The sequence below is a fragment of the Mustela lutreola genome, chromosome 16, assembly GCF_030435805.1.
Source record: "Mustela lutreola isolate mMusLut2 chromosome 16, mMusLut2.pri, whole genome shotgun sequence".
Taxonomy (NCBI): Eukaryota; Metazoa; Chordata; class Mammalia; order Carnivora; family Mustelidae; genus Mustela; species Mustela lutreola.
In genome coordinates, this window is record NC_081305.1 from 60,202,000 (window position 1) to 60,228,945 (window position 26,946).

General features: G+C 52.3%; 1 protein-coding gene across 15 annotated transcripts in view; it reads right to left on the reverse strand.

The window, feature by feature from the left end:
- The window catches only part of POU2F2 (POU class 2 homeobox 2), an 80,003-nt gene that overhangs the window by 8,471 nt on the left and 44,586 nt on the right, over positions 1–26,946 (reverse strand). For 4 of the 15 annotated variants that reach the window (XM_059151934.1, XM_059151929.1, XM_059151935.1 and 1 more), the window contains 11 exons: positions 22,221–22,286; positions 22,084–22,118; positions 21,885–21,941; positions 18,823–19,005; positions 18,302–18,586; positions 3,043–3,148; positions 2,859–2,950; positions 1,265–1,426; positions 850–991; positions 613–761; positions 353–529 (listed from right to left, as the gene is read on the reverse strand). In XM_059151934.1, coding sequence (XP_059007917.1) covers positions 353–529; positions 613–761; positions 850–991; positions 1,265–1,426; positions 2,859–2,950; positions 3,043–3,148; positions 18,302–18,586; positions 18,823–19,005; positions 21,885–21,941; positions 22,084–22,118; positions 22,221–22,278 — 1,446 coding nt within the window. In that variant the 5' untranslated portion in view covers positions 22,279–22,286. The remainder of the gene's footprint in view (positions 1–352; positions 530–612; positions 762–849; positions 992–1,264; positions 1,427–2,858; positions 2,951–3,042; positions 3,149–18,301; positions 18,587–18,822; positions 19,006–21,884; positions 21,942–22,083; positions 22,119–22,220; positions 22,287–26,946) is intronic. The other 11 variants (XM_059151931.1, XM_059151942.1, XM_059151930.1 and 8 more) reach the window with 7 other exon arrangements.

A 26,946-nucleotide genomic window follows, 5' to 3' on the forward strand; every position in this document is an offset into this window, starting at 1 on the left:
GCTGTGTCCCTGCCTGTGTCTGTGTGTGTGGAGGGAGGGGTACCTCCATCCCTTACCTGGGATCCCTCCCCGTGTGGCCATGCCCTGTGAGAACTGGGCCCTGTTTTTTGGCTCTGATGGTGTGTGTCTATGGGTGCTTGTATGCCCCACATAAGACCACAGTTTCCTGGAAACTGTCCCTGGGTGACTGTGCTCTACCCATGTGACAGCCTGTCCCTAAAAGTCAGTCTTCCCTGCCCCTGTGCCAGGCACTGAGAACAAGCAGGTAGACTGTGCTTCACAGATGCGCCTGCCCAGGGGCGGGGTGTTGCCAGAGCTCTATGCCCCCCACCCCCCGGGGGGCTCCTTGTACCAGATGGGGGCTGTAGCTGGCCGGTTTTCCCGGGCTGGGCAACATGGGGGCTGCACTGCAGGGGTTGATGCGTTTTTCCTTCTGGCGCCGGTTGCAGAACCAGACGCGGATCACTTCCTTCTCCATGTGCAGCTGCTCTGCGATCAGCAGGATCTCCTCTGAGGTAGGCTTCTGGTTCTGCGGGCAGAGGGCTGGTGAACCAACCCCAGGTCCACCCCGACCCCCCACCCCAACCCTCAGGGCCTCACAGAAGGCCTCACCGCTAGAAAACTCTTCTCTAAGGCGAAGCGGACGTTTGTCTCAATGCTGGTCCTCTTCTTGCGTCTCCGGCCGGGTAGCCCGTCAAAGCCCAGGCTGGGGCTGCTCAGCTGGTTGGGGCTGGGCAGGCTTGAGTCCACAGACATAGTCTCTGTGCCCGGGCGGAAACGGGGGCATGAGAGGGCGCCTCCTGGGCCCAGCACCCGCCGTGTGCCCTGGGAGCCCCAACCCAGTCCCACCTGCGTCGTTGAGCCACTTTTCCAGAAGGGGCTTGAGTTTGCACATGTTCTTGAAGCTCAGGTTGAGGGCCTCGAAACGGGAGATGGTGGTCTGGCTAAAGTCGTTGCCGTAGAGCTTGCCCATGGCCAGGCCCACGTCACCCTGGCCGAGTGAGATGGGAAATGGGCAGTGGTCAGGGCCTGGCCTGCGGGTTAGGGCTCACCGCGGCACAAGCTGGCCACACCCCTGCCCCGCCCACCAGCCTGCTGCGGCATCGCCCCGCCCTACTACCTGACCACACCTACTGCCCAAGTGTCAGGGAGAGCAAGCCCGCCTCCCGCCCACCACCTGGCCAGGCCGCTTCAGCCTCACGCCCACCGCACCTCCCCCAACAACCTCCCCCCCCCCCCGCCCCGCTGCCGGGTGGCCCCAGACCTGTGTGAAGCCCAGTTTGATGCGGCGTTGCTTGAAGGTGCGGGCGAACTGCTCCAGCTCCTCCAGGTCACTGGGCTCCTCGGGGTGGGATGGTGGCTCCAAGCATTTGGGGGGCTGCGGGTGTGAGAGGTGCGGGTCGGGCAGCGTGGGGCGGGTCACGGCCTGGTAGGGTGGGCAGGGGTGGGTGGGGTGCAGGACCGAGGACCAGGATGGGGCTCAGCGATGGCTGCACAGTTCCCCCTCCCTCCTTCCCTCCCTGCCCTCCCGCCTCTTCCTGCAGGCTCTCTTCTACTGGTCCCCAGGAGGCTGGTGCGCTCTCACTGTCAGTCCCCGCCAAGGAGACACTCTGCGGCTCTGTAGGGACCTCTCGCTGCCCCAACGCTCTCTCAGCACATTCCCTCCCAGCATGCAAACTCCCAAAAGGAGTAGCCAGCTCCTTTCAACCAACTGCTTCTTCCCTGGAGCTGGGGCCCATGGTTTTATCCTTCTCTCAGGCAGGGAATCAACAACTGGCTCTGTTACCGGATTTCTGAATCTCCCTCGGCCTCTGTACAATGGAAACAATCATGGCTGCTCTGCAAACCCCATGGGGTTGAGGGATGGGGGAACCCCCTTTAAGATGGCAAATAAAGTGAAAATGTTTTAAAAAGTAGATGGGGAGGGTGACTGGGGGATTTACAAAGAAGCAACAACTCTCTCTGGATTGCTTCATTTCCCTAAAAATATCTGAAACAGGCGTTAAGTGCAACCACGTTGGTCACACAAGTCCTCCATCCATTATCCAAATGCTGGAGCCAGATGTGTTTTGTAACCCAAAAATTTTACAGATTTTAGAAAGCCTACACAGGCACATATAAATAATGTGACCCCCCTCCCCATCAGGGTCAAGGCATTGCCCCATCACTGAACACATTAACAGCTCTTAGCAAAGCACAAATATCACACAGGAGGGAGAAAAGGAAATCAGACTCCCTGCCATAGGTCAAGGTGGGTTTTGCAGCCAGATGACTTCTGGTCTCACATTACAAAAACAACTTGGTTTTCCAAGCATTTTGGGTTTCAGAATTCAGCCCAGCCCTGTATTAGTCTCTAAACTTTTGGGGTTTTCTGAAATAGTTCATATTTTTTGAAAGGGCTGTTTAAAAAAAAAAAAGTGGCTAGGAGGTAACACTAAAATCCATAAAGAATCATGAAAGATTATTAAAGCCTAGAAGCCAGTCAGCACACTGAAAGAAAGGCCATGCCACAATCTATAGTTTTTGTTGTTGTTGTTGTTTTGTGCTTATGCACGTGTGCATTTTGGGACAGCGGGGGTCAGATCAAAATCTTTCATCAGATTCTCAAAGGAGTCCATGTGTCTGAAAGGGTTAAGAGCTGCTGGCATGGCTGATTCCCCTCCTTCTACAGAGGAAGAAGCTGACCCAGACACAGAGCATGGCCTGTCTAAGGTCCCACAGCAAATCAGTGGCAGAGCAAGGCTGGTCCCCAGGTCTTCTGACTCCTGACCTGGCTTCTGTGGTCATGAGAAGGGTCAAAGGGAGAGGAGACCCTCACCCTCCCACCCCCATTCACCCAGCCTGGCACACATTCTCACCTGTGTGGGCAGCCCGGCCCGGGGCTGGGAGGTCAGAAGAGCTCCCTGGGTTTGCTGAGGTAGCTGGAAGAGATTTGGCGTCGGTAGCAGGCCTGGGGAGACAAGGGGATTGCACGGGGTGAGGGGGGGGGAGAGTTCTGTGGAAGCATCCTGGGGAGGGGAGGCCTTTGGGGTGGGACCTTACCTGGCTGACTCTGCTGGGCCTGTGGCAGCAGGAACTGAGCAGGTGGCTGGAGGTGGTGGCCGGGGACAAGCACCAGCTGCTGAAGCTGGAGGAGCTGCTGTATGTCCTGGCAGGAATGGGGACAGATAGAAAGACAGCCTGAGTCCTGGCCCAGCTCCCTCTGCATTGCTTGAGCCTTGAGGGACTCCACAGGGTGGGCAGGGAGGGACAGAGCACTGGCTCTGAATGGTGTCCCATATGTCCCGGAGCGAAGCACCCCCAGGAGGTTTCTCCCAACCCAGGCTACCAGAGCATCCTATCTGGGCCATCCCAGGAGGGCTCACTCTTGATTTACCTGCTCTTTCTTAAAGAAATATTTGCCTTGTCTTACATTCCCGCAGAACAAATAGGATCGTTTAAAAATGTAAATCAGACCAAGTCTTCCTTTCTCTTAAAACACTCGAGGCAAATGATACCAAGTCTGGAATTAGCTTTAAAATACTCCAGCACGGTAAATTGGTTCAACCACTTTGGAAAACTCTTTGGCATTGTTATGGTTTGAACTGTGTCCAGCCCTCAAAAAATATGTAGGAATCCTCACCGCCCCCACCCGAACCCCAGAGGGTGACCTTATTTGGAGACGGGGTCCCAATCCAATATGATGGGTGCCCATTTAGTAAGGGGGAATTTGGACACAGAGGCAGAAATGTACAGAGGGGAGGCGCTGTGAAGAGAAAGCAGAGAGAAGATACCCAACCCTGCCAACACCCTGGCTTTGGACGGAGAGCCTCCAGAACTGTGAAAGAAGACATTTCTGTTGTTTGAGACAGCCACTGGTGGCTGCTTATTACAGCAGCCCTAGAAAACAAGTAGAAGCACTACTTACTAAAGCTGAATGTATGCCTGCTTCACCACCCAGCAGTTCCACGCCTGGGGGTAAGCCACTGTCAGTGCGTTTTTGTGTTCACCAAGAGACACGTACCCGAATGTTCACGGCAGAACCATTTGTAATAGCCCAAACCCAAAGATAGCCCAGGTACCCATCAAGCATAGAAATGGGTGAGTAAACTGATTCAGTGGGCTACTACAGCAATGAGAAGGGGCAGTCTACAACCTATAATGACGCACAGCAAAATAAACTTCCCAGACATGATACATAGAAGGAGCTAGACATGATAGAGAGTGTCCTCTCTGGTTCCATTCGCATGTGGGGAGGGAGAGGCAAGAAGGCATCACAGGGCACCTGGGGAGCTGGCCATATTCACTTCTTGATCTGGCTGCCAGTTACAGGGGTACGCTCAATTTGCAAGGGTCGTTGGTCTGTATATTTATGATTGGTGCACTTTTCAGTATTTGTTACAACTTCAATGAAAAGATCTTTTTAAAAAATATTTTATTTATTTATTTGACAGAGAGAGACAGCAAGGGAAGGAACACAAACAGGGGGAGTTGGAGAGGGAGAAGTGGGTTCCCTGCTCAGCAGGGATGTGGGGCTCAATCCCAGAACCCTGGGACCTTAGCCAAAGGCAGATGCTTAACGAATGAGCCACCCAGGTGCCCTGAAAGATTTTTTTTTTTTTTTTTAAGAAAATGAGGCAGGGACAGAGGGAGAGAAAAAAAGAACAATCTAGCCTCTCTACCAAAAAATGAGGGATATAAAGGAAACAGGATTGGCAAAAGGTTGGAATCTGTTGAACTGGGTGAAGGCATGTATGGTTCCTTATATCATACTCTCCACTTTTAGCTTTGAACATTTCCAAAAGAAAAAGTAAAACATACACACACACACACATACACATACACACACACACTCCAGTGGCTTCTTGTGGCCACAATAATACAATCAAAACTCCTCACCTGGTCTCTAATGTCCTTTATACCAAAGCCCGTGCTAGTCTTCCTGACCTCAACTCCTACCTCAGGGCCTTTGCACATGCTGTTCCCTCAGCCAAACCAGTTCTAGTTCTTATACTCCTGCCAAATCCCTTCTTATCACTCAGGTCTTCACATAAAATCACCTCTTTAGGGGCGGGCCCCTGGGTGGCTCAGTCAGTTAAGTGTCTCTTTTTTTTTTTTAATTTTTAAAATTTTTATTTATTTGACAGAGAGACACAGCGAGAGAGGGAACAAAAGTACGGGGAGTGGGAGAAGCAGGCTTCCCACTGAGCAGGGAACCAGATGTGGGGCTTGATCCCAGTACCTGAGCCAAAGGCAGACACCCAACAACTGAGACATATAGGCACCCCAAGTGTCCAACTCTTGATTTCAGTTCAAGTCATGATCTCAGAGTCATGAAATTGAGACCTGCGTCAGGCTAGGCATGGAACCTGCTTAAGATTCTCTCCCTCTCCTGTGCCTTCCACTTGTGCTCTCACTCTCTCTCTCTCTAAAATAAATGAATAGGAGTGCATGGGTGGCTCAGCCAGTTAAGCATCTGCTTTCAGCTCAGGTCACAATCTCAAGGTCCTGAGATCGAGCTCCACATCGGCTTCCCTGCTCCGTGGGGAGTCTGCTTCTCTCTCTCCCTCTTTCTCTCTGTGTTCTCTCTCTCTCTTTCTCTCAAATAAATAAGTAAAACATTTTTTAAAAATAGAGAATAAATAAATAATAAATAAATCCTTTAAAAAAGATTCTCTCTCTCTCTCTCTATCCCCACTCCTCAGGGACTCACGCTCTCTCTCGGGAAAAAAAAAATCACCTCTTCAGAGATGCTCTCCTTGACCATCTAATCTAAAGCAGCCACTACCACCCCTCCTTTTGTTTTTTAAAATATTATTTTTAAAATTTATTTGACAGAGAGGGAGAGGGACAGCAAGAGAGGGAACGAAAGCAGGGGGAGTGGGAAAGGGAGAAGCAGGCTTCTCGCCGGGCAGGGAGCCCAATGTGGGGCTCGATCCCAGGACCCTGGGATCATGACCTGAGCTGAAGGCAGATGCTCAACAACTGAGCCACCCAGTCACCCCTACCCCTCCCTTTGTTATTTTCCCTTCACCTTCTCTTTAAGACTTATTGCTATCTCAAGGTATCTCTCATTCTGTTTAGCCTTTCACAGTGCATCTCCCTCACTGGTATGTCAGCTCCACAAGTATGCAGTCTTTTTTTTTTTTTTTTTTTTTTTTAAAGATTTTATTTATTTATTTATTTGACAGAGAGAGAGATCACAAGTAGGCGGAGAGTCAGGCAGAGAGAGAGAGAGAGAGAAGCAGGCTCCCGCTGAGCAAAGAGCCCGATGCGGGGCTCGATCCCAGGACCCTGAGATCATGACCTGAGCCGAAGGCAGCGGCTTAATCCACTGAGCCACCCAGGCGCCCCCACAAGTATGCAGTCTTGATGGTTCTGGTCATTATTATAATCCCAGCATCTAGAATAGGATCTGGTACCCAGTAAGTGCTCCACATATATTTGTTGAATGGACCCACATGGATACTTGATGATTTTTACCCAGCAACTTTTATGTATACAGTTGAAAGTTATGTTACTTAGAGTAACATTCTTTTTCCTTCTGGGAAGTTGAGGGGGATGACACATGCCCCTCAATTCTTCCCAATGCTATCATTATCCCAAAGACCAATTTGATGTCCTAGGACGTGAACAAGCTGAGGGGAAACAAGCAAGTTCAAACAAAGTGTTCATTTCTTTAACATATAAAGAGTCATTACAGATCAATAAGAGAAAAACGAACAATCCAGTAGTAATCTGGCCAACACAGGTCTGGTGACTGCCCAGCAAAGGAAATACAAACAGCTTTGAATGAAAAAACATTCAGACTCATTCACAGTAAGGTAAACACAGCCACAACTGCACAGAGATACTATTTTTACCTATCTGATGGGCAGATAACAGCAGTACAGAACACGCTGTGTTGGGGCATATCGGGAAACATACACTCTTGCACATCACTGGGGAGAAGATAATTTGGCAACATCTGTCAGAAGCAGGGCAGAAGACAAGAACACACATTTCTCCAAAAAAGATGTATAAATGGACAACAGACACATGAAATGCTGCTCAGTATCACTTGGCATCAGGGAAACACAAAACAAAACCACAATGAGATACCACCTCACACCAGTGAGAATGACTAAAATTAACAAGTCAGGAAACAACAAATGTTGGCGAGGATGCGGAGGAAGGGGAACCCTCCTACACTGTTGGTGGGAATGCAAGCTGGTGCAGCCACTCCAGAAAACAGCATGGAGGTTCCTCAAAAAATCTGAAAATAGGGGCACCTAGGTGTCTCAGTGGGTTAGAGCCTCTGCCTATGGCTCAGGTCATGGTCTCAGGGTCCTGGGATTGAGCCCCACATTGGGCTCTCTGCTCGGCAGGGAACCTATTTCCCCTGCTCTTGCTGCCCGCCTCTCTACCTACTTGTGATCTCTGTCAAATAAATAGAATCTTTAAAAAAAATTTGAAAATAGAGCTACCCTACAACCCAGCAATTGCACTACTGGGTATTTACCCCAAAGATACAAATGTAGTGATCTGAAGGGGCACAGCACCCCAATATTTATAGCAGCAATGCCCAAGACAGCCAAACTATGGAATGAGCCCACATGTCCACCGAGAGATGAATAGATAAAGAAGATGTGGTGTATAGATATAGATATAGATATAGATATAGATATAGATAGATATAGATATAGTGCAGTCATCAAAGCTGAAATATTGGGGCACCTGGGTGGCTCAGTGGGTTAAGCCCCTGCCTTTGGCTCAGGTCATGATCTCAGGGTCCTGGGATGGAGCTGCATATCGGGTTCTCTGCTCAGCAGGGGGCCTGCTTCCCCCCCCCCTGCCTGCCTCTCTGCCTACTTGTGATCTCTCTCTGTCACATAAGTAAATAAAATCTCTTAAAAAAAATGAAATCTTGCCATTTGCAATGACGTGGATGGAACCAGAGAGTATTATGCTAGGGCTATGTCGATCAGAGAAAGATGATTATCATATGGTCTCATATGTGGAATTTAAGAAACAAAACAGAGGATCATAGGGGAAAAGAGGAAAAAATAAAACAAGATGAAATCAGAGAGGGAGACAAAGCATAACAGACTCTTCATCATAGGAAACTGAGAGTCGCTAGAGGGGAGGAGGGAGGAGGGTGGGGTAATAACTGGTAGACATTAAGGAGGGCACATGATGTAATGAGAACTGGGTACCACATAAGACTGATGAATCACTGACCTCTACCTCTGAAACCAGTAATACATTATATGTTAATTGACTGAATTTAAATAAAATAAAAAAAAATTTTTTTAAGATTTTATTTATCCATCCGACATACAGAGTTGACAAGTAGGCAGAGAGGCAGGCAGAGAGAAGGAAGCAGGCTCCCTGCCGAGCAGAGAGTCCGACATGGGGCTTGATCCCAGGACCCTGGGACCGTGACCCAAGCCAAAGTCAGAGGCTTAACCCCCTGAGCCACCCAGGCACCCCATAAAATAAAATTTTTAAAACGAAAAATGAATGACAAAGGCCTATACCCTTTGACTCAGCCATTTCGTTTCTAGGAATTTGTCTTAGAGATACGTTCACACTTGTGCAAAACGCCCTCCCTAGAAGGGCATTCCTGGCAGCGCGCAGTGTTCCGCAAGAGGGGAAGTAAGCTGACCACACAGCAGGGGAGCAGGTAAATGAGGGAGAGTGGATCTTTCTGGCGGAATACTATACATTCGTCAAAAAGAGCAAGGACACTCTTCGTGTCCTGATATGGAACAATCGCCAAGATGTCCTGTTGAGTGAAGAGCTCAAGAGACACAACAGTGGGTATGAGGTGCTTCTGTTTGTGGCGCTTGTTTTTGTTTTTGCTTTTTTAAGTATATCTATGTATTTCCTGGGTATGCATAGACTATACCTGGAAGACTATTCCAGAAACTAGCAGTGCTGTAAGTCTTCCCATATCTCTTGAGTTTTGAACATTTACCTAACCCGAATAAAGAAATAAAGATGTACCACCCCACCCTACCCAACCGAACACTCGCTTCTGCCCGACATCCCTGTTTCCCAATTGCTTATTTTCTGTCCACGGTAAAGGCTTCTGCTTCCTCTCTGTGCCTCAGAAAGTGGACGGAGTCCCCAGCTGCTCCTGACTTCTCACTTCTTCCTTCTAGCTGCTCATCTAAAACAAAGCTTAAGGGGTTTGAAGTCCCAACACTCCATTCTGCCTTGTCTTCTGAGTCTCTCCTCCTGGTCACTCACGGGGTGGCATCCCTTCCATGTGAGGCCTAGTCTGATATGAGTGAAGCCTGGAATTGAGGACCCCCACCCCATTACAAGAGACCCTTCCAGGTCCCCAAACCTAATTTTGGTCTCATAATTTTGTCTTCCTTTTCTCTAAAAGGATCTGTACATTGTATAAAGATGAGGTCCCACAAAACTGAACCCACCCTCCTCTACAATGCATTTCTCACAATGCAACGCATTTGTTTATATACAGTTTTCCTCTGCTCTACTGTAACTCTAGAAGGCAGAGGCCAGGTTTTACTCTTCTTATATCCCTACCTCTCAACACAGTCTGGTCAGCCCCCATTAAATGCCCCCTGAGCTGAATCAAAGAATAAAGCCAGAAATAAAGACTTATCACCAGTGTTTTCCTGACTAGTTTGCTGATTAAAATATCTGTTAACTACTGTCTCTACCCTAGTGTGACTCTCAGTGAAAACTCACCTTTCTCCCCAGAAGCCTAAAAGAGGAGTGTCCACAGATTTCTTTCTTTTTTTTTTTTTTAAGATTTTATTTATTTATTTGACAGACAGAGATCACAAGTAGGCAGAGAGGCAGGCAGAGAGAGAGAGAGAGAGAGGGAAGCAGGCTTCCCGCGGAGCAGGGAGCCTGATGCGGGGCTCGATCCCAGGACCCTGAGATCATGACCCGAGCCGAAGGCAGCAGCCCAAACCACTGAGCCACCCAGGCGCCCCCACAGATTTCTTTCTGAATCAGCAGGGAGAGGAAAGGATGGGGAAAATGCATCCCAGTTTGCAGGGGGCCTCATAGGAGGGGCCTCCCTCCTCATAGGGAGAAGTCCAAATGAAAAACCCAACCCCACTCCATGCACGGCCACTCAGACCAGAAACTTAGAGGTCAGTCCTGATACCCTCCATCCCTTCCTCTCCCCCATCCAACACATCTGCAAGTCCTAACAAAAAAAGTTTTAAATTTTTTTCTGGGCTCAGAATTACTCCATGTCTGACAAGACTTACTGCCCCCTTCTCAGAGTTTAAAAAAAATGTATAGGGATGCCTGGGTGGCTCAGTAGGTTAAAGCCTCTGCCTTTGGCTCGGTCTCCCTTCTCTCTCTCTGCCTCGTTGTGATCTCTGTCTGTCAAATAAATAAATAAATAAAATCTTTTAAAAAATATATAGTTAAAAATGTATAAAGTAAAATGTGCAGGATTTCATATGAAATCAACTATATATGAAAAAAAGCATCCAACATCTTGAATTATGAGTAATAATCTATGGGTTTCTTTATTAGCCTGTTATATAATAAGATCAAATAATACATCTGAAGACTACTGTAATTTCAAAGCAATGATGAGTAAAAATACTTTGAGGTCTGTGTGTATCATATAGAATTATCTGTGATTCCATTGGTAACAGAGTCCCACGAATGCTAATGTTCCCTATATTCATAATAGAAGGAAATGCAACATTTTCAGTTAGAGGATAGTAAAAGTTGAGACATAATTTTTTCCCATCCAAGTTCATGGACCCCCCTGAATTCTATCCACAGACCCCTCCAGAGGGTTCCTGTTTTGAAATGTTAATCTAACCATAAAGCCTCCACTGGTTTTCATCACACTTGTAAGACAATTCAGCTCCTTGCCATGGCCCTGGCTGACCTGGCCTTCCTCATCAACAAGGACTCTCATTCCCTGACTCAGAGCCAGTCACACTGGTCTCCTTCCTATTACTGAACCCAGAAAGGTCCCCACCTCAGGGCCTTTGCAAATGCTGTTGCCCTCCCTCTTCTTTTTTTTTTTTTTTTTTTTTTTTTTTTTTTTTAAAGATTTTTATTTATTTATTTGACAGAGAGAGATCACAAGCAGGCAGAGAGGCAGGCAGAGAGAGAGAGAGGGGGAAGCAGGCTCCCTGCCGAGCAGAGAGCCCGATGCGGGGCTCGATCCCAGGACCCCGAGATCATGACCCGGGCCGAAGGCAGAGGCTTTAACCCACTGAGCCACCCAGGCGCCCCAACCCCCTCCCTCTTCTTGATCTGTACACAACTGGACCCATCCCATCATGCAAGTCTCTCTAAAATGCACCCCCCCCCCCAAAGAGGCCTCCCTTGGCTACCCACTCTGATCAGGAGTCTTCCTTTCCTCAATCTCTCTCTATTACATTATACTCTTTTACTTTCTTCATGGCAGTTTTCTGCTATGGGGAGATGCCAGCTCTGGGAGGGCACAGATTTGTCTGCCTTATTCCAGCAAAAGGTGCTGGGGCATGCTGGATGTTCACTAAATGACTAAAGAAATTACAGCATGAGAAAAAGAAGATTCTGGGTGCTGTGCTGGCTCAGGACTGGGGTTAACCAGTAGGAGGCCCCATTTCTCCATAATCTACAGGCCATGAGCAATTTGAAGCCACTTGGGGGCGTGTTAAGACCAAGTCAAGATGGTGGGGAAGTTAGAGGAAGTGGAGACACTGGGGAAGGTCCCCTGGCCAGGATATTTAGTGGATCATCTGCTCTGTTCCTGACCTGTGAGAAATATGAGCACAGAGGGCTTAGCACACCCCACTTAAGACCATAAGCTCTCAAGGGAAGGTGAGAAGAGAAGAGACCGGTTCTCAGGTTCTCATTCACGGCTGTATTCTGATCACCCCCACCCCAGAGTGGGCACCCAGCAGGCATCAATGAATTTCCAATGAATGAGTAAAACCTAGGACTGACTGGTGGTGTTTCAGGCTGTCCTTTGCCACAACTGGGATCTTGGCCACAGCTGGGCAGAAAGACTGATGCTCAATTTACATGACACACGGGTGAATCGGAGTATAAATGTCCATTTTCCCATCTGGGCTTGGCTCCACCTGGGGGTGGGGGGTGGGGTGGAAAAAAGGCCTTTAAAAGGAACTAAAGGAGGCCTGGCCCCTGCTGCGGCCGCTCGGGGGCCAGGTGCAGCGCCTCACTCCAGCGCACAGAGCAGACACCACCCTCCCAAACTGCAGGCCCCCACACACGCTCCGGCAGCCACACAGACTGAGCTGGTGTCTGCGTAACACTCACCGGCCAACCCTGATACGGCAATCTCTAGCCAGTTCTGGACACCCCATTCCAAGATATGGACAGTTTAGAACTAAGTCCAGAGCGAGAAGGGCAGGACCATGTAAACGACACTGTCATCAGTTGTGTTCAGAATGAGGATGGGCTTCCTGACCCTCTGAGCCATGTCAGGTCACCCTGTTGGTGGAGAAGGCTGCCCAGGAAGGCAGGGAGCACCTGTCCTGAGAGCCACCTGGGAGAAGCAGCACCCGGACTTGCCCAGAACTGTGTGGAGGGAGATAGGTGGGAGGGCAGTCGGAGGAGCGCAAGGGTCCCTGCCTGCTGGAGCCTTGGGGGTCTGAGCCCAGTCGGAGGAGCGCAAGGGTCCCTGCCTGCTGGGAGCCTTGGGGGTCTGAGCCCAGTCGGAGGAGTGCAAGGGTCCCTGCCTGCTGGAGCCTTGGGGATCTGAGCCCAGGCTCTGTTGCTTGCCTCTTCCTGTGTGACTCCGGGGAAGCCAGCTCGCTTCTGGGCCTTGGCCTCCCCAGCTCTATAGGGTGACAGTGCACGGTGTCCTGGAGACGGCCAGACACCCGGCTGTCCTCCCCACAGTGGGGGAATGTGGGCATCCCTTACCCCATTTACACCTCCATTTCTTCCAGTGATGCCACAATAATTCTTACCTCCTGGGGCTAGGACAGGAATTAAATGGAACAACACATGTAGCATGTTTAGTCTGGTCTCTGTTCACTCGAGTGGTCCTGCATAAATGGTAGTCATTACCACTGAGTCATAGCTCTCTCGGGGCCTTGGTGTTCTCATCTACAAAATGGGAATAAGAATGTCTGACTCTTTACTGGATTGTACTGAGGCCTGAGTAATATTAGTATCTGCAAGGTGTTTGGGAAATCACAACAGACTCCCCTAGCACAAGCATCTGCTACCTCTGTACCCCCTGTCACTCCCCTGCTGTCACCCCCCTCGACCATAAGCTCTCAAGGGCAGGAGCCCTGTCCTCTGCCTGACAACTCATAACTGTCAGTCCCCTCCCCCCTCTCAGCCTCTCCACTGAGCTCCAGCCTCAAATGCCCGTCTGCCTCTTTGATGTCTCCACTTGGATGATGAATACACTCTTTATCCCCTGCCATGTCTAAAGGGAAACTCCTGGTTCCCTACTCCTGCCCTCCAAAATACCCTGTGCCCACTCCCTGTCTTCCCCAACTCAGGAAATCACCTCACTACCCTCCAGTTGCTGAAGCCAAAATTCTAGGAGTCATCCTTGATCTACCCTATCTACACAAAATTGCACCCCAGACCCCCACCATCACACTCACCTCCCACCTGGATGCCTGCCAGCATTTCTCACTGGGCCCCTTACTTCTACTCTGGGCCCCCACAGTCCATTCTCCCCATGGCAACTAGAGGGAGCTTTGTAAAGAGTCAGTTGGCTCATGCCACTTGCCTGTTTGAGCTGGGTTCTACAGCTTCCCTCACACCTGGCAGACGTTCCAAACCCACTTATCTGGCCTAGAAGATCCCTCACCTCTTACTTGTGTCCCACTCACTTGCTCAACTTCAGACATAACCACTCTCCTCCATGCCCTGATGTCAAGCTGCCTTCCACCTCAGGACCTTTGCACTTGCTGTTACTTTTTCCTCACTTCTTCGTGACTGACTCATTCAGGCCTCAGCATTCAAAGGCCACCTCCTCAGTGAAACTTCTCCTGTCCACCACCCTCAAAGACACCAGCCTGTTTCATTTTCTTCAGGACACCCACTCTAAAACATTCTTGTTTTGTTCATTTGTTTACTTGTTTACTGTCTGTCTCCCCACTAGACCATAATGCCCTCAAGGGCAGCCACCTCCGCCTCGTTCATAGCTGTTCCCTCAGGGCCATGAATGAGCACCTGGCATGTACAAGGTGCTCCGAAGTCCTGGATAAATGAATAAGCAACTATTTATTCTAGTCACTTCACTAGAAGAAGCCCTGAAGTTTGGGGGGGGGGCGAAGGTGTGGGCAGAGGTGGCCCACACCTCTGAGAGAGGTGTGGCTCTATAGAGCAAGGACTCTTCTCTGTGCTCCCTCCCCCAGAGGTGGCCCTGCCGCACAGAGCCCAGGACAACCCAGTGATTGGGGCAGAACACAGCCAAGCTGCAACCCACCCAACAGGGAGCAAAAACGCCTTCTGCACATTCTGTGTTATACCCCCTGCTACTCCCTCGTGTAAAAATGCCAGGATAGGTGAGTAACAGCAGACCCCAACCCCGCAGCTGTGGGGTGACTGATACACCCTGGCCTGGCTCCTGGACTCGAAGGTACACTGACCCCATGTATCCAGGTCTGGATGACCCAGCACCCACTGCCCCTTCCCTGAGCAACAGGATTCATCTCTTCCTCTTGGGGACTTGCCCTCCCCCATTCTCAGGTCACACAGTCCAGGTGGGCTGACCCTACTGCCACAGGGGTTGAGGACACTAATTCAACCCTGGCTGGCTCTTTTATCTCTCTAGGCACTGAGGCTGCAAGTCGAAATGGGCAGGCGCCCATTTTGCCTGGCTCAGAATGAAAACAGAGGCAGACCCCTGGGGCCAGGCCCCACGTTGCAGGCTGGGCCTCTTCAGTGATCTGAGCCAAATATCCCCTTTCCTTCTTCAGCCACCTGGCATGGTGTTTCGTCCCACGGCCACCCCTGCTCGCCCATCCTGCGCAGTCTTCCACTGCTGGCCCCCGACCCCCCACTCCCAAAGCACACTGCACTCTCTTACATTACACTCCAGGCCTGGAACAGCTTTCTCCCCTTCATATACCTGGTAAACTCCTACTTGTCCCTGCTCAGGCGAGATTCCACCTCCTCCAGGAAGCCGCCTCTGATTCCCTCAGACACAGTTCACCTGTCTTCTCTCACACTCCCACCACATCCAATGGGTTTCTCTGGGAAACCTGTACTCACTAGGTCCTGCCCGCCTAAAAGATTTTGTTAAGCTTTATTTGCCACAGTCATGTTATGAAAATAGGGATTTTTTTCCTTCTCCAAATACAAGATAATGTTTTAACGGTTAATGTAAATTTTCAATCAATGCCTACCCCTACCCCAGACATTCTGAATTACCCCCCTGGAGAGATGTCTTCCCTACCCTTGATTGAAAAGTTGCAGCAAAACATCCCTCATTGATTCAGTAAACATCCACGTGTCCCCCTTGGTGGAAAGCATTGTGCTGAGAGCTGGACACACAAATTATAGAAGTGTGTTATAATCGTCCCTTTCTCTGTATGAGCTGGGAAAATGCAGGGAAGGTTCCTGCCAAACGGCTGAATTGACATTACTCTGGAAGCTGGCATTTGGGGGACAGACGGGGGACTTTCCCTTAGCACTTCATGTAATTTTAAAATGATAGGGCTAAGGGTGTTTTTTACTTTCTTAGTATTGTTCAAGTAAAACATTTCTTAGTGGTTCGCTGGTGGGTCTGTTTCCCTAGAAGACTGGGAGCCCTGAGGGGGCAAGGAAGGGTCTGAGTCATTCCTAAGCCTTTAGCTTCCCGCCTGGGCCTGACACACTGGAGGCCGGGAAGTGTCTGTGAAATGACCACAGGACAGAGCGGAGCGGGCACAGGAAGCAGAATGGGCAGGCATGCGACACAGGCTGAGGAAAAGTGGTCAAGCCCAGTGGCAAGACAACGGGGGGGGGGGGGCTGCAGGGGACAGCTAAGGGGGGAGGACTGTGGTACCCACTGCAACTGGTTGGCACGGTGCCTAGAGCCCTTGTTGTTATGGGATAAACATTTGTCTGTTATGGAAATGAGGTCACAGGGTGACAGAACTCCCAGGAAAGAAACTTGGCCCAGCTTCATAGTTGCAGAAGGCCGACCTAAGCAGATCAGGCAGACCCCAGCAGATCGGGGCTGGGGAGAGAGGAGCGAGAGGAAGGAGTTGGAGGAGGCCAGACAGTAGGTGGCAGGGAGCTTGGAGGAGGTGGTTTTAGGAGTGTATGCACAGAAGGAATGCCTGCCGCTCCCAAGGGAGGATGCCTGGCTGACCTGCACGGGGCTGCTCCATCCCTCTTCCCCCACTGGAGTCTTTGTCCCTTCCACAGATGCTTCCTTGGGCATATTCAGACCCAGTACTGGTGATTAGAGCCAGAAGCAAAGGAAAGGAGCTGGGGGCCTCTGGAGGAAGCAGGAGGCAGGAAATCAAAGCAGCTGGAGGGAGTGAAGTCTTGGAAGACTTCCTGGAGGTGTGGACTCCCAAGATGAAGTTTAAAGGCTAAAGAGAAGCCGTCCAGGTAAAGGGAGGGAGCCGACTTCCAGGCAGACAGGAGAACGGGAGCCAGGGCACAGACACTTGAGGCCTGGGGGAGGGAGGAGCCCTGAGTATTGGGGATGCTCTGTGAAGAGCTGAGTGTGCTAAGAGGAACCCCCCCTCACCAGCTTCTGAGATCTCTGGTGTGGGGAGGGGGAGATGGAAAGGATGGCTACAGGCAGCAGCCCCAGATCATGTGGTTTGAGCCCCGGACTCCCAGGCTGCTCTGTTCCTTGGGGTGCCCTTGCCGGGAATGAGGATTTGTGGATTCAAGGAGGTCACAGTTAGCACAGTACCTGCTACCAAGGCAGCACTTGCCAGACTCCAGTTACAGTTGCCGTGGCAAGCCAGGCACCATGGGGCTGAGTCTGGAAGAGCTGCCACAGGGCAGTGACACAGATTGCTCTATGAGTCTCTGCAGAACGAGGCCCAGAGGCACGAAGCTCTAAGGAGGCAGAAACCAGCTCAGCATTAAAGACTGTCTCAATGAAAGTGCTGGTCAGTGGTGGAATGGGCCCATCAGAAGCTGAACTCTGTCAAGGGACAACCTTGTGGGCACCGGACACCTTCTCTGTGTAGACAGTGTCTGGCCCCCAGGGTTCCACGAAAGGCAGTGGATAGAAAGAAAAGCGATCCAAAGAACAGTCATCTTGAGAAACTCGGGGCGAAGGGAAGTTAAACAAGGCTCCTTGCTACAGGACTTCTCAGGACCTTCACTGCCCTGGAACACAGGCCACAGATTGAAATGCTTAGAGAACCCAGGCAGATAGCACCAATGGGTAATAGGTGTGGATGGAGGTAATAAGTGTGGATGGAGAGAGCAGCCCATCAGGACGGGAGGCTTTGTTCTACCTACTCGGTTCCACCACCTATCCTCACAGGAAATTTGTGGGCCACTATCTTGGGTTGAATTGGGTCTCCCAAAAAGATTTGTTGGAAGTCTTAACCCCTGGTGCCTATAAATATGACTGTATTTGGAAACATGGTCTTTGCAGATGTAATCAAGTTAAATGAGGTCATTAGGGTAGGCCCTAATGCAATGACTGGTGTCCTTAACTAAGAAGGGGAAAGGTGAATGCAGAGACAGACACGCACAGAGAGAAGATGGCTTTATGGCCAAAGAGGCAGAGATTGGAGCGATCCAACTACAAGAATGCCAAGGATTTCCGGCACTACCAGAAGCTAGAAGAAGCTAGAGGAAGCAGAGAGAGATTCTCCCTAGAGCTACCCAGTTTGCGGGGCTGTGTCACGGCAGCCCTGGGAAACGAATACAGTTACTGACTCATGATTCAGTGTAGCTGGAAGTGTCCAGAATGGCCAGAGCAGCTGCGGCATTCCCTGACCCAGCGGCCACAGGCCTCTTTTCTGAAAGAGCATCTCTCACTGGATATGCCTCAGCACACATTATAGGGCGCTGGCTCAGAGCCTCGGCCTTTCCTTCTGAGCCCACATGGGCACCATTCCACGGAGGTGACTCCTCATTTCCTCAGCCATAAACTGAGAATAATGGGCCAACCTCCCAGGTGTCTGGGAGACCTCGGTGAGATACACAGAAAGCGCTCAGCCGGGGGTACCACCACATGGAGGAGGCCCTCCCCCCGAGCCTCGCTGTACCCCACTGAGACATGGGGGCGGGGGGCGGCTTCCCCAAAGGCTTCCTTGGGTTGCTGGGAGCTGCCTGGCATGTGACCAGCGGTCAGAAGCGTCCACATGGACGGGTCAGCCGCCTACACACCGGGCTTCAGCGGGCCCTCCACTGGAGGGCGCCTGCCCCCCAGGGCTGCCCTTACCTGTGCTGTGAGTTGGATGGGCTGGGAGAGGGTGAGCTGCGGGGTCCCAGGGGGCTGGCTGGCAGGCTGTGGTGGTGGCAGGTCGCCCCCTCCAGAGGAGGCTGGGGGCTGTGAGGTCGAGGAAGAGGCAGAGGAGGAGGAGGAGGAGGAAGAGGAGGAGGAGGTGGAGGAGGCAGCAGCGGCGGCGGCGGCGGCGGCACTGGATTGCTGCACGGCGGCGGCCAGGAGCTGGGCCTGGGCTTGCTGCAGGAGGAGCTGCTGCTGAGTTGGCATCAGCGCCGTGAGCTGTGGGGCACGGGTGGCAGGGCCAAAGGAGGGGTGAAGGGGGGGCGGGAGGAGCAGAGAAGGCAGAGAGGGGTTAGTGCCTGAGCCAAGCAGGTTAGGGGGCAAGTCTTCCAGGAGGCCTGAGGAGGGCGGGAGGCAGGCATGAGAGCGTGGCCGCGGCCTGGTAGGACACCCCCTGCCACGGGTCCTGTAACAGATGGGTGGCCCACGTTCCCCATCCTTCCCCAAGTACTTACCCCGGCTAGCTGGCTGCCCGTCAACATGAGTTGGGCCTGGGGCAGATGTGGCTGAGCCGCCGGGGGGGGCGGGGGTGCTGCTGGGGCTGAGTCGCCACTGGGGTCTTCAGCCTTGATCTGGAGGGGAGAGAGGCAGGGTCCGGGACCCCAGAATGTTAAGTGGAGGCCAGAGAGAATGCCCACCTGTGAACCAAAGAGAGGGCATGTGTGTGGTAACAGCAGCCTCGGGCTGGTAAAGGAGGGGTGTATTGAGGCATGGAGGCAGGGCCCTGTGCTGACTGGCCGGTGATCTCAGGCCACCCCTCTGGCCTCAGGCTGCTCATCATTCAGTAGGGCTAGCACACCCCCCTGCACCAAACAGGAGGGGGCACCTTTGGAGAGCAGTTTTCCTCTCTGGGGGGTGGGGGTCGGTTTCTCCATCTATAAAATGGGGAATGTGCCAGCAGGGGGCTCGGGGCATCAAAGAGTAGAGTTCCAGCCACCAAGCCCTCATAGGCTTTAGCCAGAGATGCATCTCCCATTAATGAAGTGAGACTTCATTGGAAGAATGAAAAAAAAAAAAATCACCCCCTTGGAACACGGATCTGGAATTCGAGTAAGTATGGAGAGAGGCAGACAGTGTGAATGGATGGCACGGGCAGGTGAGGAGGGGTGGGCTGGTGTTGCAGGTGGGCCTCCTGGGGGGAGCTTACTCGGCCCCCCTGCTCTCACCAACCACTCATTTCAAAATCTAAAGCAAAACCCAGAAGCAACCTAAAAAAAAAAAAAAAAAATCCACTGGCAGGACCAGCCAAACACATACATAGGCAAGATGTGGCCCAGCTGCTGCCCGCTTTTCGCCCCCCCGCCTTGTCTCTTGGCACACTATGTAGCCACGTCTTGCATCAAACGCATAGGACAGACTGGCATAGAGCAGTCATGGTCTTCCTCCTCTCCTAGACAGAAAGGCCAGGCCACGGTAGGCTTGCCTGAGAGGTCAGCGGGTAAAGGACATGTGTGGGTGGGGTGGGCAAGGCTTGGAGAATCACGCTCTCGAGCCCAGAGGGGACGCTGGGCTGAAGAACGATCCCTAATCCCTCAGCCCAATGTCCCAGCTCTGTTTTACAAGAGGGGTTCCAGAGAGGGCAAACAACTTGTGCAAGGTGACCCAGCAGATCCCAGAGCGTGAGTGGCATGCCCCAGGGGATGGAGACAAATGTCAGGAAGTCTGAAGGGTCCAGGGATGCCGCATCCCCTGGTGGGAAATCGGAGGCCTCCGGAAGTCTGGCCGTATTCTGCCTCTTAACCTGGTGCAGGCAACATAGGTGTTCAGTTTGTGAAAATCTACTGAGGATCTCTGTACTGTCACATTTCAATTAAAAGTTAAAAAAAAAACACAAAAACAAAATAAAAACAACCAACATGGTGAGTCTTTCGGATTTCTCTCCTTCTTTCTGGTTCTCTTGAGAAAGCCTCCTTTTAGAGGCTGGGATGGGTCTAGCGCCTCACCCCCAGCACTGCTCACCTCCCTTTCTAACAAATGAAGGGAAGGCCTCAGGCTTAGACCCATCAGCAGGCAGGAGTCTCTGGGTACATTTTAATAATCATTGTGTGGAGGCTGCCTGGCTGGTACAGCACTGACACTTGATCTCAGGGTCACGAGATCGAGCCCCACGTGGAGCGTGGAGATTACTTAAAAAAAAAAAAAAAAAATCATTGCATTTATTTCCACGGTAAGAGATTCTGGTTTTCCATTCATGAAATTTCCATTTAAAAAACATTTATTTGAGCTGTTGAAAAAGCAAGCCAGTTCATAAGCTGAGAATTGCTGTAGCTGACTGATGGGTACCTGGGGGCTTACTTTCATGAGACTCTTTTTTTCTCCTTTTGTACCAGCTTCACATTTTCCATAATAAAATGTTTTTAAAATTGAAGCCAATTAACACGATTGTAATGTACATAGTTGTACACGGCAGTGTGTGGATGTATCTGAAATCATGATGGGAGCACATGAATCACTGTAGTTGGGGAAAACAGAGGCAAACAGGACGAGGTGTGGACAGAGGCCCAGAGTCAGAGGTCAATGCCCTCTCTGCCTTGGTCTGCCTCGGGCTTTCCCGAGGAACCAGGGTCCAGGCAAGGGAAGGGCAGCGAGAACCCTTCTTTCCCAGGGTCCCCTGGTTTCCCCACACAGAAGCAAGGCTGCTGTGGGGCTGGGAGAGGCTGCAAAGATAGAGCTGAGGAGGGAGAGGGTCAGGGCAATGCGTATGCGCTCCGCTCCAAGGGCTAAGGCCAGAACTGCGCCTGAGATGAGAGAGAAGGAGGCCAGAGCCAGAGCCCTTCTCCCCTGGGCCCCAGCCAACTCACTCAGCACAAGATACCCACCCGCTAAAATGCTTCAGGGTACCTCAGAGGCCATGGGATCTGACAGCCCCCCCTGTTAGAGAAGAGGAAACTGAGCAGCCCAGCAGCAGTAGGGGGCGGGGCGGGACAGTGATTTTCCCAAGGTCACAGAGTAGTTCCTGGCTCCCAACCCCATGCCTTGCTAAGGACCCCTCTGTCCCTGCCGTCCATGCTGCCTTCAACCTCGACAGACTGGAGCGTGGAGGCCTGGGTCCCATCTGGATTAGGGATTTGTTCTGTCTGGCCACTTCCAGCTTCCCCATCAACCTCAGACATCCTTACTGGGTCTGCCCCCAATCCTTATCCCCCTCTATTGGCTGGCCCCTGAGTGTGTGTGTTGGGGGGCTGGGGGGTAGGGCAGGCCTCTGTCAGGGAAGTTGGGATGGGGGCGGGGCCCTCAGCTTCCTGTTGTTCATCGCCCTGGGGCTCTGGGGGGGATTTCCCTGGCCACCCCCACCCCCCAGGGAAGGGGAAGGAGCCTGGGTGAGTCACAGGCCTGGGGCGGGAGCCCAAGTGTGAGAAGGGGCGGGAGGAGCCTTGTCATCAAGGTATCAGGGCTCCATGTCGTCCCCCTTCAGGCCCTGGGCCCACAGAGGTGTGCGGGACCCTCTCCCAGACACCAACCCATCACAGGACACCCTCCTCTTTCCTCTGCTGTGGCTGTTCGGATAGCTGCTTACCTTGGTGCTGGGGCCGGTTGGGGACACGGAGAACGGGGAGGTTTTATTCTGGGGGTTCTAGGAAGAAAAAATTGGGGTGGGGAATCGGAAGAGTGAGGTGAAGCAGCTCAGCTCTGACACCCTGCCCCTCCCCCACAGGGGCCCCCTCTGTTCCCTTCTCCCCCTTCCCACTCCTCCAGCTCATCTACTCCCTCCTGACCTGATGGTTAGTGTCTGGTCCATTTCTTTCAGTGTCTGCAACGAGAGGGAAAGTGAGTTGTCACCTGTGCCCCCCACAGCCCTGCAGCTCCCCCACCCCACAGGCACCCTGCCTTCCCTGCTCCCCTCCCCACCCACCTGTGTGCTCTGACGGGGAGTCCAGACCTTGCTTCTCGGCCTCCAGGGGCTTAGACATTCTTATTTCTGGGGACAGAAGAGGGATATAAGTGGGGTGAGGGAAGCCAGGGGCACCCTCACCGGCCTCTCTCCAAACCTCCCGCACCCCTTGCCACCTTGCAGATTCCTCTTTCCAGGAGACATGCCCTCCTTACTGGGCCTCTGCCCTCCTCTGTCAGGACAAGAACGGGATCCTTTTCACCCCTGCAGAAGGTGGCACAGGGAGGGCCAGCTCCCGTGAGGCCCTGGGACAGGGTGGGAGGCGGCTGGTGGTCGCAGGAAGGCTTTGGTGCCCGGGAGAATGTGGGTGATGTTCCACAGGAGCGAGTCAGCCTTGGGCCTCCTCCCAAGGCACACCCGTCCTGCCTCACCAGGTTTCGGGTGAGACATGTTTTCCACTCTGAGTGGGGCCTGGGGGTGTGAAGGGCTGTAGCATCCCCAAAGGAGTGAGTCTTCTGAACTCTGCGTGGGATTCGGCGCCCTCTGCCCCTCCCTCAGCCCACAATGTTCCTGTCCACACCTGACCCCCACCTGGCCTCCTGGCCTCCCTTCTCACGTTCAGCACACAGGCCCGGCAGCCCCACGGGACCTCGGAACCCCGACTCCAACACTATCCAGCTCTGCCCCTGACCAGGTCCTCAGCCTTACTCCTAGGCTTCCCCAGGACTCCAGCCTTGAATCCTGACTGCATCCCAGATCCAACCCGGGTACCCCAGCATACAAACGCAGTGCCACACAATCGTCCCGGTAAAACCAGGACACGAGGGGAGGGAGCAAACAGCCAGCTGGCACGGGGGACACAAAGCAATGCTCTGCCCTCACAACACTCCGATGCTGAGAATGGGAAGGCAAACGATTACCAGTGCTGAGCACAGCATTAAGTACGATTCAGAGCTCACAGTAGCAGTTGGTGCTAATATGACCCCCATTTTACAGAGGAGGAAACTGAGGGCCCGAGAGCATAGTAGAGATATGACAGTAGAGGTGCCCCAATTGGACACCAGTCTTCATGACTCCAGAGTTCCCACTTTTAATCAGGACTGCTATGGTCTAGTGGACCCCTGCTGTGATTTCTGCCGGCCTCATTTCCAGCTGTCACCCCTACTGGAGTGTACCCTGACTGATGCCATCTCAAATCCAACCCTTTCTCGTCCTAGACCCCACACAAACCTAGGCTTCTGCCCTACCCATTCTCAGTCCCCTTACCCACCCTGAATCCCAACTCCCATCCAGGTGGTACAAGCCCTTCATCTGACCTTGACTCCCAGTGTGGCCCCAGACCTCACTCGTGACCCTGACTCTGACCCAAAGGTCTCCCCCACCACTCACTCTACATCCCTGCCTAAACCACGATGCCCTATCAAAGGGGGTGTTCGATCCAAGAGTGTTCCGTGCCCAAGATATTTAAAGAAGGTCCACTAACGAGAGCTAGGACATTCTCAGCAACTGGGGGGAAAAAATGTCCAGGAATTTTGCAACTGAGGGTTACTTGACATGAAACGCTGCTCGGGTTTAAAATTACTGATTAAAAAGCCAGGTCACATACTGCTCGTGGGAGTGTAAATCGATACAAACACAATTCAGGAAAACTGAAGAGGTGCCCCCTCCCTAAGACCCCGCACATCCACTCCCGGGCAACCTCCTGAGACAGAGAAACACCCGGCCCCCTGAGCCCGCAGGCACACAGCAGCCCCTTCCAAATGGCCCCAAACCGGAAACAAGTCAAGGGCCTCTCAGCAGATGGATACAATGTGGTTTGTCCATGGAGTGAAATGCCCCACTACAGGAAAAGGACCAAACTCCTGCATCACATGCACCCCTGAGTCTGGCAGGCCCGACACCGAGGGAAAGACAGCAGACACAAAAGCGGACAGACAGTAGGATTCCAATTACAGGAAGCTCACAGACAGGCAAGATGATACCAGATGGCCAAGGTCAGACTCTGGGTACCATTTGGGGCTTGCTGATGGGGAATGGGCATGAGGAGGCCTGCAGGGGGTTGGGAATGTTCCGTACCGTCATCTGTTGGGTGGTTATGTAGTTCCATACATAGGGAAAATGCATCAAGCTGCACCTTAAAATTCAAGCACTTTACTATAAGTACGTTTTCACCAAAAAAAGAAGAAAATTAAAAGCTAAAAGAAGGGCGCCTGGGTGGCTCAGTGGGTTAAGCCTCTGCCTTCGGCTCAGGTCATGATCCCCGGGTCCTGGGATCAAGCCCCGCATCGGGCTCTCTGCTCAGCAGGGAGCCTGCTTCCCTCTCTCTCTCTGCCTGCCTCTCTGCCTACTTGTGATCTCTCTCTGCCACATAAATAAATAAATATCTTTATTTTAAAAAAAAGAAAAGAAAAGATACACAGCACTACTAAGGCAGAGGCTGGTGAGGGCAGTGTGGGTGCCCAGGATGCTACGGGAGCTCAGGCCCTGCTTCTAGGCCGTGGGTGGTGGTGAGTGGCTCATGAGCTTGAGAGACACAGGAGGAGGCCCCAGGTGCTGGTCCCAGGTGAGAGACCCCACCCTAATCCTGCCTCTACATGTCCCAGAACTTGGTCCAGCTTGCAGTGATGGCTGGTGCTACTGTGGCCCTACATCCCAGACCTCCTAGTATCTCTGAGACTCCTGCTCCAACCTCCTCCCTGGTCCCCTCCTCCCAGCCAGTGTCCATCAGGCCCCAGGGAGGATCTCCCCACAACCTGGCTGTGAACCTTTCCACAGCTCCCTGTCTCCCCAAGAAAAACCCAGATAGGGTTTTCAAAGAGGTAATCAAGTTAAATGAGACCATTACGGTGGGCCTTAATCCAATATGACTAGTGTCCTCATAAGAGGAGGAAATTGGGACACAGACACACAGAAAGAAGCCAGCATGAAGGCTCAGGGAGAAGTCGGTCCTCCCAAGCCAAGGAGAGAGGCCTCGGAAGGAACCAACCCACTGCCACCTTGACCTTGGACTTCTAGCTTCCAGATTTTGGGGAAGTTAATTTCTGTTGTTTAAGCCACCCAGCATACAGCACTTCAAGATGACAGCCCTGGGAAAATAATACAGCCTCCCACGGCAGTGCCCTCCCACTGTCCTAGCCCTGAGCCCACAGGCCCGATGGCCTGTGGCCTTCTGTGTCCCCATCCTCTCCCACCAGACCTGCTCTGACTCACTGCTGGCTCCCCAGCACCGCCAGGGCATAAGAGTAGGTGCTAAGTGTTGGCTCTCTCTACCTGTTCCTGCCTCTGTCCTGCTGTCTCTCTGCCATTTAACACATGTTTCCTGAGGCCTCGGTGTGGGCTACTCCCCCCACCAGGAAGGCTGCCCCCACTCTGTCCACCTGGCGAGCTCCTACTCATCCTTCAGGCCCCAGCACAGGCTCTGTCCCTTATGGTGGTAGCTCCCTCCACCTCCTCCCCTGGTGACTGTCCTAGAGGCTGCACCCATCTGGGCCCCAGTCCATCTCCCCTGTCAGACCAGGATCCCCTTAAGGGCAGGTCTGACTCATCTTGGGGTCCACAACACTGCCCAGCCCAGGACATCTGGGCCGAGTGCACACGGGTGCCCCCGAGGCCCTGATCTTTCTCTTCCCCTAGCTGGTGACCTTTTCTTCCCTACTAGCAAACTCCAGCTCCTCTTTAAGGTCCCAGCTCACACATCACCTCCTCTGTGAGGTCCTCCCTGACTCCTCAAGTGGTTAGTGTCTTTCTTATCTGGAAACCCCCTCCTCCCCCTCCCTAACACACTCTGACCCGCTGGGCAATGGCCTCCCCTTGCCCCAGACTATGATCTCCTAAGAGCCCAGCAGTCTTGGCTGGAACTGTGTCTTTGGAATGAATGAATGCGTGCAAGAATCTCTGACAGATCAGGACCCAATCTTGTCCCAGACAAGCCTCTCTCCCTGCCGCCACCTGCCACCTTGACCTTGAGCCCCAATCTCCAAGCAACTCCAACCTAAACCTTTGAAGTAACCTCTGCAGGGATAGTGGCCATGGAGGCAAAGGTGGCATGAGAGGAAATCTCCACCACTCCGTTTCCCTTGTTCTCCCTAATTCTTCCCCCACCCCGATTCGCATACAGCCCAGGCACCCTGCAGCATTTGGCTGGGCTGCCGGCAAAATGGCCAGTGTTGCCCTTTGCCCAAGCCCATCTTTCTTTTCTTCCTCCTTCCCACAATCCACGAAAAGGGACTCATCGAATCATCCTCACCAAGGATGAAGAGGAGACTCCGTTTCTACCACAGACCCAAAGCCAAATGATGCCTTAACACTGGAGGGCACTGACAATCCCCTTAAGAGGCATGCTGAGGCATCCGTCCTGCAGGCTGTCGGCCCAGGCCCTGGTCTCTTGACTCTAGAGAAACACTGACACCTATTCCCACCCAGACTCTCTGCTTTCATAGGGACAAGGGGAGACCTGGACATCTGGACTTTGAAAAATCCCCCACCCCCACCAGGCCATCGAATATGGTCCGGTTCCCTGGTGCCTTCCAAAGCTCATCTCAAGGCCTCGTTCACACAGAAAGGCTGCTTGGTCATGTGACTGTAGTCATCCCTCCCTTCTCCCGTCCCAGGCAGTATATAACTCTTTAGAGGGCCAGGCAGGAAAAAGCAATGCAGAATTCTGCCAGGCCCCTTCAATCCCACCATCCTGGAGTCAGACACACCCAGGGCTACCCACACCCTTGGGGTCACACTCGCTTGCCCCACT